Source organism: Chiloscyllium plagiosum, unplaced genomic scaffold (genome assembly GCF_037043375.1).
Source record: "Chiloscyllium plagiosum isolate Xiang-an unplaced genomic scaffold, Cpla_swu_hap1 HiC_scaffold_16, whole genome shotgun sequence".
Classification (NCBI taxonomy): domain Eukaryota; kingdom Metazoa; phylum Chordata; class Chondrichthyes; order Orectolobiformes; family Hemiscylliidae; genus Chiloscyllium; species Chiloscyllium plagiosum.
This window is the reverse complement of record NW_028270154.1, coordinates 20,136,905-20,149,133: the sequence shown is the minus strand read 5'-3', so window position 1 is coordinate 20,149,133 and position 12,229 is coordinate 20,136,905. Positions and strand designations below refer to the sequence as shown.

General features: G+C 39.8%; 1 protein-coding gene across 4 annotated transcripts in view; it reads left to right on the top strand.

The window, feature by feature from the left end:
• Nucleotides 1-12,229, top strand: part of glra1 (glycine receptor, alpha 1) — a 168,825-nt gene that overhangs the window by 47,017 nt on the left and 109,579 nt on the right. For all 4 annotated transcript variants that reach the window (XM_043703245.2, XM_087995196.1, XM_043703247.2 and 1 more), the window contains one exon: nt 10,884-10,951. In XM_043703245.2, coding sequence (XP_043559180.1) covers nt 10,884-10,951 — 68 coding nt within the window. The remainder of the gene's footprint in view (nt 1-10,883; nt 10,952-12,229) is intronic.

The following is a 12,229-nucleotide window of genomic DNA, read 5'->3' as shown; positions in this document are numbered from 1 at the left end:
CCTGGGTGCGATTCCTGCCTCAGATGACTCTCTGTGTGGAGTTTGCACATTCTCCCCGTGTCTGTGTGGGTTTCTTCCAGGTGCTCCGGTTTCCTTCCACAGTCCAAAAAAAGAATGTGCAGGTTAGGTGAATTGGCCATGCTAAGTTGCCCATAGTGTTAGGTGCAGGGGTAAATGTAGGGGAATGGGTCTGGGTGGGTTGCACTTTGGCGGCTTGTTGGGCCGAAAGGCCTGTTTCCACACTGTATCTAATCCATTCCTCATGCCCTTTTGTTTCATTGGTGAGAGTTCCTCCTTAAATCAGACTATTTGCTGGGGGTCATCTGCTGTGGAGTGTGCTTTTACAAGTAGTTGCTTTGAAGTCAAGGAAAGTTTAATTGATAAAGTTACATTAGTACTTAAAACTATTCAATGTAAAGTTAATACAGAAAAATTGCAAAGGATGTACTTTCTCCTAATTGATTTTAACCTACTGCGAATCCTCTTGCAAGGATGCCTTACTTTAGTCATTCTTTAATCCCTTATATCCTATAAAAAGCTTTAGGGTTTTCCCTGAACCTATCCTCCAACACTTGTCATGTCCCCTTTTCCCTTGTCTTAGCTCTCTCTTTAGGTCTTTCCTGGCTACCTTGTAATTCTCAATTGCCCCAACTGAGCCTTCACATCTCAGCCTAACATAAGCCTTCTTCCTCTTCACATGAACTTCAACTTCCTTAGTAAACCATAGCTCCTGTGCTCGACAACTTGAAGAAGCTCTCCTCCTCCCTCTACAAGGATCTCAGTGAGTCCCACTCTCACTGCACCACCCAGGTCATCTCCTCTGCCCTGAAGTTCTTCAGCCACGTCCTCAAACAGACTCGCTACCACAGCCACATCTCCTTCCTCAGCACCTGTCTACGGAACCGACTGACCCCACATGGACTCTGGACTACGTTCAGACCAACAAAATTTGGACCCAATCAGGACAACCAGTACCTACAACAAATCCGAAGCCTCCAGCAACAGACCTCCCTCCGGATCCTCCGCTCCACGCTTGCAGTCATGCGCCGCTACCTACATTCCCTGTAATTAGCCCTACCCCAGCTCAGGACAACACTCTCACAGACCTGTAAAGGACCTCTACTCTTCTTCATCCACAGAAGAATCCATACACTAAACAAACAGTTCTTCCTAGCCATATCGGAAGTCTCATTCCTGAAGAAGGGCTTATGCCCGAAACGTCGATTCTCCTGCTCCTTTGATGCTGCCTGACCTGCTGCTCTTTTCCAGCAACACATTTTTCAGCTCTGATCTCCAGCATCTGCAGTCCTCACTTTCTACTAATACAAATAACGCATCTATAAAAATATGACTTCTTTGCGCTTTCTAAAGGATTACAAATTAACATTAAACCATAGAACACAACTGTTGTTTTTCTTTCCAGACAATAAGCCTTTTTTAACTTTCCTCTGATAATGACAACACCGGGTCCTTGATAATAATTGATGATGTGAGCTTGCTTATTCAGCCTTGAAAGACTGAAAATTCTTAATCTCTGTAATTTAAATGAGTGTAGCAGGGTCCTCTCCTCCAAACAATAGTGGGTTACAACTGTTCAGTCAAATGATGCTTAGGTGTGCTGAATTGATTATAATTAAACCCAGTGATGTAATATTAGGGTAACTGACTCATACACTTTGATTATTTGATTATAACTAAAAATAATTATTAAACATAAACTTCCCTACACCATGTTCTAATACTTTTCAGTTGTGCTCACTATATGCATTCTAATTCCCCTCCCCTCTCAGTCTCCCAAACACAATTCACCATTTCATACTCAGAGGTAGTGCCAAGCACAATTTGTGGTGTTAACAAAAGCAGTTTACTGAAACAAAAGTGTGCATGTATTTCACTCAATTTATAGTCTAGGCATAATGCTTTACTGCAAACTCTGAATCACAACCTGTTGTGGAAAATCTTAGTTCTGTTAGACCTCTTTCATCAGGCTCAATATTAAGTGTGTTTTAATGTAGTACACCATTAACAGCAATTTTCTGAGCTCCAATATTGCCTCCAAGTATAACATGTTGGTCAGAGTCAGAGAATTGAACTTCATTATTTCTGGACATTTATCTGGGCTCAGGGTGAATTAAGAGAGGATTAACCTCTCACTTCAATGCTTGTGTCATAGATATTAAATCAGAATAATTCCATCTGCTCACAGAATGCAGTTCATAAATTTACATTTGCCTTGCTTGTTAATGTTGGCTCTTTCTGATACATTTACTATAATAACATGCATCTGCCTGCAGCACTATTCTCTTAATACATTACAATTAGATTCCTATTTAAATGCATTACAAGAATGGAGAAAGAAAATTTGAATCAGTGAAACCCAAGATTTTAGCCTGGGATTAAATTCAAAATTAAATGAAGTGAACATTTACTATATGTCCATTTATAATTTGGTACCTGCATTACACAAACAAGGGTACAGTGCCTTCATATTGTTTGCTAATCAGGCTTTTAAAGAGGTCTTAAACATGTTATTTATTGCAAAATGTTCCTTTAGCATGGAAACAGTTCTATATTTTGTGAGCATGTCTTAGATAATTTCAAAACTAGCTAACCACTTTAACCAGAGTCAAATTGAACTAAATTGAAGTCTTTTAATACCCCATCAACATGTTTGAGTGTAAACCTCTTCATTATCTTTATACCAACAGTAATTATGCTACTAACCCCAACTGGTAGTTCATTATACATTTTGCATTAACTTAGCTTATCTGTACAAACACTTGCTCACTCCAGCTTAATATATCATATTTTCACATCTGACTGTTGAATATAACATTTTAATCTCAGCAAGTCCCAACTGTTTTAATGTTTAAATTATTAAACATTCAAAATCTAGTCCAAAGTCAGACACTTCAGACTTTGCAGCTTCCTTTCTATTCCATTGAGATGTCTGTAGTTCTGAGCCAATTTGCAGAAGTTACATGGATGGGAGATCAAGCCATAATAACAGCAATTGAAAAAAATCATTTGATTAACCGATAATTCCTAATTTTAGCTTGTACTCTAAACCAATACTCTTAAAAGATAGATATTGTGCCAGCAGTGACATCAAACCTGTTTGAGTTCTTTCTTTCTAATAAACTATTGCCTACAAGCCTTTTGAGCTCCTTTTGAGCTTTATTTCTCAATTCAAATAAACTTCCAAATTTTTTTTGGTGTCTTTGTCTGTCTCTTCTCATGTACTAGTACTTAAAAAAATTAAACAGCAGAATCAGTTTACCCATTCTGAGGTTCAGAAAGCACTGGGTTCAAGGAATTAACCTCCCAATGTCACCTTGAATGTTGCTGTCACCACAGACCACAGAGAGAGTATCATTGGTGGCAATTTAACTTGAGGGCCACCACACCTCAGGTAAGGGAAGAAATTGAGAAGGAGAACTCTTCATGGTAACCAGTGATGTGAATTGAACCCATGCTGTTGACATCACACTACTCTATAAACCAACAATCCAGCCAACTGACTAAACCAATTCCCACCTAGAATAGCCAGCTCTGAAATGATGGCGTATAAAAAGAAATGTAGAGAAATCATCATCATAATAATGAATGGAAGATAAGAAAACATTTGTATTTTGTTTTACATCATCAAGAATTCTAGAAATGTTTAGCACATGATGTTTGGAGATTTCAGAAGGGGGTTATTTCAAGTTCGTCGAATACCTAGATTGGTTTATTAAAACAGTCACTGAAATAATAATTTTGGACATTGGAATTTTTTAAAATAAAGCATTTCTTGGAAACCATAGTTAAAACTCATACAACACCAGGCTATAGTCCAGCAGCTTTTGGAGCACTGTTCCTTCATCAGGTAGCTAGTGGGGCAGGATCATAAGACACAGAATTTATAGCAAGAAATCATAGTGTCATACAACTGATGAGATATATTGAACAAACCGAGATAGCTGTTAAGTCTTTTATCTTTTAGAATGGATTGCAGTGACATCATTAATCTGTAAATCCCAGAACTTCTTTCAAGTCACATTCCTGAGATAACTTAAGATTTTATAAAAAAGGTGACATCTCAGCTCAGGCAATGCGTTAAAAAGTGTGAGGTTAGAGTCTGCATGTATTCCAATCTTGAGTCAGGCCAATTCTATTTCCAAAATAGGAATTGATCAAATGTCACATGGATTGACCGCCTACAGACTGAGTGCTTTTTAAACAAAATGGAATGTATCTAAAATTACAATTCTACCAATGCAAATTCACCCCATAGACTTATATATGTGTGTGTATGTGTATGTGTGAGGGAGGGAGGGAGAGAGTGAGTGTGTGCATATGATGAAATATGTGCCTGTGAGAGGGTGTGCGTGTGGGTGTGAATGTGGGGGCTGTGTGTGAGTTTGAGAGTGACTGTGTGCATGAGAGAGGGTCTGCATGAGTGTGTATGTAAGAGAGAGTGTGTGTGTGTGAGTAGGGTCACATGAAGTGTGACATGAACCCAAGATCCCAGTTGAGGTTTTCATTGTGAGTACTGAACTTGGCTTAATGAATCGAAACCTGCAACACATTCTAAAATATGAAAGACTTAACAGCAACCTAGGTTTGTTCAATACATCGCAAGGTTGTAAGACACTTTGATCTTTTACTATAAATTCTGTGTCCTATGATCCTGCCCCATTAGCTACCTGATGAAGGAGCAGTGCTCTGAAAGCTAGTACTTCCAAATAAACCTGTTGGACTGTAGCCTGGTGTTGTGTGACTTTTAACTTTGTCCACTCCAGTCCAACGTCAGAACCTCCACATCTTGGAAATCATATGCTTTCTGCTAATTACTGGACTTGTTGCTGAGGTTACCTGGAGAGCCAGATTTTGTTTGAATAGGGTTTTGCATGCAGTGCAATCAGCCTGCTAAAGGAAAGAAGCTTCCCAGCTTAGTTCACTTGTTTCTTGAAAAAAAGAAACTTGTTGTGAATCCATCAGCATTGATTAAGCTGCTCTTGTGCGAAGGCCTTGAAGGGGTTTGTCTCAACATTTTCTCATCGAATGTGTCTGCAAAGATCCCAGTATATGTCTAGTGACCTGTCCACACATACCAGACTGTTCTCACCTTATCCTTTTTATCTTCAAGATCTAACAAATAATTGGATAAAGGAACTTCTTTTCTGAAAGTGTAACTCTGCAAGGAATCCCATTTGCACATATTCGCAAAAAGTATTTGTGTACATTGGGGTGTTTGGAAAGATAGATGTTTATACTTCCTTCTTTCAAATACTGTGTTAGCTGGCTTTTCATCTCACCTCAATAAGCCTGTTTTCACAATAAATTAATCATGTTGTGTTTACTAATGACACCTGTTACACGGCTCATTTAATTCCAAACTTAATAAAGTATATGATTGCTCATTGGTAATTCAGTAAAATGCTTAAATTTATGGTGTGACCAGTGGAGGATTGGGGCTAATGGGAGGCAGTCCATCTCTCAAATCTCAGTCATCACAAAAGGTGGGGCTCTCTCGAGTTAATTCAAAGAAGTGCAGGGGAGAATGAGAGTGAGTCTAATGTAAAAGTAGGTAAGCCAGCTTGAGGACAATGAGAGAAGATTAGATTCCCTACAGTGAGGAAACAGGCTCTTCAGTCCAACAAGTCCACACCGACTCTCCGAAGAGTAACCCACTGCCCTCTGACTAATGTACCTAACACTACAGGCAATTTAGAATGGCCAACTCACGTGACTTGCACATCGTTGGAATGTGCAAGGAAACTGGAGCACCTGGAGGAAACCCACACAGACATGGGGAGAACATGCAAACTCCACACAGATAGTCACCCGAGGCTGGAATCGAGCCTGGGTCCCTGGTGCTATGAAGCAGCAGTGCTAACCACTGAGCTACTATGCCACTCATAAATTCTGTGATTCTGTGAAAATTACAGTTCGATGACACAATAATTGGCTTCCTCCAAGGCCATTCAACTCCTGAACATATGACAATCTTGGTCCAAACATGGTCAAAAGAGCTGAACTCCAGTTGTTAAGTGAGAGTGACTGCTGCTGAGCAGGACAGGGTTTGACAGTGAGATATCAGGGAACCTGAACAAAACTGGAGTCAATACCAATTGGGAAAACACTCTGTGGTTGGAATCATATCCAACAAAAAGGAAAATGGGTCTGATTACTGAAAGTCAACCAGCAACCATAACATATCAATGTAAATGTTCCTCAAGACAATGCCCTAGACCCAACCATCCTCAGCAATGACTTTTTCTCTACCATAAGGTCAGAAGTGGGGATGTTCGCACAATGTTCAGCATCATTTATGATTCCTCAGATACTGCAGCAATTCATGTCCAGCAAAATCTGTCAAAATCCACACTTAGGCTGGTAAGTGGCGAGTAATAGTCACATGATACTAGTGCCAGCTAATGAACATCTCCAACAAGAGAGAATCTATTGTCTGTTGGCATTCAAGGACATTACTATTGCTGAATGTCCAACAATCAACATCCTGGGATTACCATTGACTCGAATATGAACTGGATGAGCAATATAAATATAAGGGTGCAATAGCAGGGCAGTAACTGGAAACAAGGTATATGAGTTTGTAGCATAGATTGAAATTGGTGGGTGCGATGTTGTGGGTATCACAGAGACCTGGCTGCAAGGAGATCAGGGCTGGGAACTAAATACCCATGAATACACATCCTGTCAAAAGGACAGGCAGATTGGCAGAAAGTGGAGAGTTGTCTTGTTTGTAAGCAATGAAATTAAATCAAGAGCAAGACGTGATATAGGGTTGGAAGGTATAGAATCTGTGTGGGTAGAGTTGAGGAACTAGAAAGAAAAAATGGTACTGATGGCAGTTGTGTACAGGGCTCCCAGCAGCAGTCAGGATGTGGGGAAGAAAATAAAATCGGGAGATAGAAAAGGCATGTAAGAAAGACACTATTATAATAATCATGAGGATTATGATAATCGTTAGAGTCTTCACCGTGCAGGTGCACTAGGAAAATCAGATTGATAGCCGACTTCAGAAGCAAGGAATTTTTGCAATACCTGTAAGACAGTTTTTTGGAGTAGTTTGTGGTAGAGCACACTAGGGAATAGGCAGTTCTGGATTTAGTGATGTATAATGAGGCTGACTTGGTTAGGGAGTTGAAGGTGAAGGAACCTCTAGGGACCAATGACCATAATATGATAGAATTCATCCTGGGTGAATTCTATCATATTATGGTCACTGGTCCCTAGAAAGGGAGAAGATTGAATTAAATATAACAATGTTAAAACTGAATAAAGGTAACTACAAAGACATGAGGGAGGAGAAGGTCCTCCTGATTGGAAGGGTAACCTGGCAGGGAAGACACTTGAGCAGCAATATCCGAGGATTGTAGACAGGAGTATCTTGGAGTAATTTGGGAGGCACAGCAGAAATTCATCCTAAGAAAGCAGAAATGTGTTAAGGTGTGAATGAGGCAACCATGGCTGACAAAGGCAATCGGACTTCATAGTGTGTGTGTGGAATGAGCTGCCATGGGAAGTGATGGAGGTTAGTACAATTACATTTAAAAGGCCTCTGGATGAGGATATGAATAGGAAGGGTTTTGAGGGATATGGGCCAGATGCTGGCAAATGTGACTCGATTAATTTAGGATATTTGGTCGACATGGACGAACTGGACCGAAGGTCTGTTTCCATACTGTACATCTCTATGACTAAAAGACATAGCATACAATGCTGTGAAGATTAATGGGAAGCCAGAGGAAAGGGAAGCCTTTAAAAACCAGCAAAGGAAAACTAAAAAAGCAATAAGTGGGAGAGAAGATAAAATATTACAGTAAGCTAGCTAGTAACATAAAAGAAAGATTGCAAGAGTTTTATTTAGATATCTAAAATGTAAGAGAGAGGCAAGAATGGACATTGGATCACTGGAAAATGAGGCTGGAGAAGTATTACTAGGGAACAAAGAAATGGCTGAGGAACTGAATAGGTACTTTGTATCAGTTGTTGCAATGCAAGACACCAGCAACATACCAGAACTTCAAGAGAGTCAGGGGACAAAGGTGAGTGTAGTGGCCATCAGGTCACTGAAGGTGCTGGGGAAGCTGAAAAGCCTGAAGGTCGATAAACCACCTGGACCAGATGGGCTCCACCCTAGAATTTTGAAGGAGATAGCTGTTGAGATTGTGAAAGCATTGGTGATCTTTCAGGAACCACTGGGGTCAGGAAGGGCCCCAGAGGACTGGAAAATGGCTAATGTTAAACCCTTATTTAATAAGGGAGATAAGTAAAAGACAGAAAAAGCTTTATGTCAGTTAGCCTGATCTCCTGAAGAAAGGCTATCACTGGACCCAAAACATTAACTCTGATTTCTCTCCACAGATGCTGCCAGACTTGCAGACTTTTTCCACAAGTTGCTGGTTTTGTGATTGGTTTGATTTTAGAGTCCAATAGTAAGGATGAGATTGCTGAGTACTTGGAAGTGCATGGTAAAATAGGGCTGAATCACCACTGCTTAATCAAGGGGAGGTTATGTCTAACGAATCTGTTAGAATTCTTTGAAGAGGCAATGAGCAAGCAAGTTGGTCAAAGGAGAGCCAATGGACATTATCTATTTAGATTTCCAGAAGGCCTTTGACAAGGTACCACACAGGAGGCTGCTAAATACAATAAGAGCCCCTGGTGTTGGGACACAGTACTGGCATGGATAGAATGTTGACTGACTGGCAGAAGACAGAGAATATGGATAAAGGGTCTTCTTCCGGATGGCAGCTGGTGACCAGTGGAGTTCCTCAGGGATCTTTGTTGGGACAGTAACTATTCAAATTATACGTTAACAGTCTAGATGAAGGAGCTGAAGGCATTTTTGCTAAGCTTTCAGATGACACAAAGATAGGTGGAGGGTCAGGTAATTTTGAAGAAGGAGGGAGGCTGCAGAATGACTTGGATAGGCTAGAAAATTTGGGCAAAGAAGTGACAGATGCAGTTCTGTATGGGAAGATGAGTGGGCATACAGAAGCCAATGAAACACTGTTCTATAAAGCTAAATCAACTCTAAATGAGGTACTGAACAGTGTAAAAAGAAACCCTAGGTTTGCTTCAGTGAAAAAGCACTGGTCAGAGTTAGAAATAGATATTAGGGCTAAAGGGATGGGAGGATATGGGGAGAAAGTGGGAACAGGATTCTAAGTTAAATGATCAGCCATAATCATACAGAATGGTGGAACAGGCTTAAATGGCTGAAGGACCTACTCTTGCTTCTATTTTCTTTGCTTCTATATTCTGTTGCCTTTTTGGAAAAAGGTTTTATCGCTTAAAGAATGCTTGCACTTTCGGAAAAGCAATGCATTGTCATAAAATGTAACTTAGTTCAAATTGTCTACATGCAAAGAACTTATCAAAGATAATGGTATAGGTTATGTGTAAGGAATGAATAGGTTCATTTCTGACTTTATAAAGCTCTGGTTAGGCCCTATTTGGAGTACTGTGTCCAGTTTTGGTCCCCACACCTCAGGAAGGACATACTGGCACTGGAGCGTGTCCAGTGGAGATTCACACAGATGATCCCTGGAATGGTAGGTCTAACATATGAGGAATGGCTGAGGATCCTGGGATTGTATTCATTGGAATTAAGAAGATTAAGGGGAGATCTAATAGAAACTTACAAGATAATACATGGCTTGGAGAGGGTGGACGCTAGGAAATTGTTTCCATTAGGCGAGGAGACTAGGACCCATGGACACAGCCTTAGAATTAGAGGGGGTAAATTCAGAACAGAAATGCGAAGACATTTCTTCAGCCAGAGAGTGGTGGGCCTGTGGAATTCATTGCCACAGAGTGCAGTGGAGGCTGGGATGCTAAAAGTCTTCAAGGCAGAGATTGATAAATTCTTGATGTCACAAGGAATTAAGGGCTACGGGGGGAATATGGGTAAGTGGAGTTGAAATGCCCATCAGCCATGATTGAATGGTGGAGTGGACTCGATGGGCCGAATGGCCTTACTTCCGCTCCTATGTCTTATGGTCTTATTTTGATGTATATTGTTTGTCTTTATCATGCATCATAGTAGAAAATGACATTCCATTTTGTCCAAGGTTGGAGGTGTTATGAATCTGTTCATAAACCTTTAAAGTTGTCTTTAAAAGGGCAACTGAAAGGTCACATTGGAATTTTTTCGTAACAATGTATTTCTTGGAATACATGTATTAGCTAATTGCTAGATGTCACCTTTTTGAGTTTTTTAACCAATAGTGAGTATGTGTTTGAGCATAATATTGGATTTAGTTCTGAGAAATGACCTCTGGACCTTAAACTTTAGCTCTAATTTTTCTCCACAGATACTGCCAGACCAACTGAGATTTTCCAGCAATTTTTGATTTACAGCATCTGCTTTTTATTTAGAATTTTCATTGATGTTATTTTATAATTTATATTTTCCTTCTTTTAACAAATCACCACCTCCTGGCGAATGCCTGTGTTGTTTATTTGATGCTTTATATAGATAGATTCCTAATCATCTGTTCAGAGATATTAACACACATTTCTGGAGCAGGTGAGACATGAACCTAGAATTTTTAGCTTGCAGGTCAGGACCTTACCACTGCACCACAAGAGCCCCTCCCCCCCAATACTTTGTACGTTTTTGAGGCTATTGCCACGGCCATGTGACAATTGATTGAAGCCTAATCTGTTTGACAACAATCCATTTTCCCTTTTAATAACTTCAGGCCAATTGAGTATGTGAAGTTGGAAATCAATTAACCCGCACACTTTCTCCATGTATTTAATTTTAGAAATAAGTGTTCAACGTCCTTGAGCTTGATTTAAGCTACAGATTGAGAGTTAAGGAAAATACAGTGTTAATAGATTTTATTTGTGTTTGTTTTCAGGTCCTCCAGTTAATGTCACATGCAACATATTTATCAACAGTTTTGGCTCGATAGCAGAAACCACCATGGTGAGTGCCTCCGAAATGTTCACATTAACAATGATCTGAATCTTTAAGTAGTGATATAATTTGATAAACTCAGATTTAAGGGAATGTCTTTCACTACACAATAAACCCATAGCATGAGGTTTGCAGATATTTGAGATAAGATCAAAGGTTGAGTGAATGCTGGTGATTTAAATTTAATTATCAATACCGAGTGGAGAACATGCAGAAAAGGCTGTTTAAATATCCACTGGAGACAGAATGTCAATAAGTTCAAGAGGATTTGCACAGTTTCTTTCAAAAGAAACAATTGAAAATTGTAAGGAATTACTTACAAACTAGAAGTATTGCAGATTTGAAAGATTTCAAATATAAACAGAAAATACAGGAAGCACCCAGCAGGTCAAGTAGCAGCTGTGACGAGAAACTCCATGTCAACATTTAAGCCAGTACTCCCTATAAGAAATGGTGAGACTTTAAGTATAGTTTAAATATTTTGAACATTGGAGTTGGTAAGAGGACACTTTCTAGTGCAGTACATTGCTATGCACGAGTACCACTCGCTAAATTGTGAGAACTCACAGCTTTGCAGAATGCACTTTCTGAGAATGTAATTGCCCTGTTAATCACATTTCCATCTCAGCAGATCTCTGTCCCCACTGCACTCCTAAGGGATCTCCTAATACCTGTTCACTCTTTTGTGTGGGCCTGTGCCTGCAGTAGAGTAAACTTAGGATTGTCATGGCGACAAAACGTAGAAAAGTGTTTTCAAAACCCTTGCTGTTTTGCCAGTCATTCAGCTCGTTCTCCTAACCCCAACCCACAATGGACAAGTTTCAGAAGATTGTAGCTACAAGGACTCATCTCATACTGCAGGTATAGGACAGGCTAAAGGTTGTGCAGGAAATTGTAATATCTTGAGGAAAAAATCCATGAAGAATATTTCAAAGCTCTCATTGCCTTCTGGCTGCTGCATTCTAGCAACCATAAGAGGCCCAATTTTGGCTGCTCAAAGAACCTGTAGACTTAAGAACTGTCAAAGTAGAAAACCTGCACTTAATTCAAATGGAACATGACTCCTCTTTGGAGAAACAAACTAAATGGTTACTGTCTTTGAATGTGTGTCAGCGAGTTTCTAAGTTGGCTGATCCAACAGAACATTTCTTTCTTTTGTCCAATTAATCATTTAAAGTGATTAACATGCATAGCTTTTGATCTCCACATGTAAAAGGAAATTGCGATGTGAGAGTAAATCCAGCAGCTGATGAGCATAATGCTCTTGTTCTGAGACATGCCTCAAGC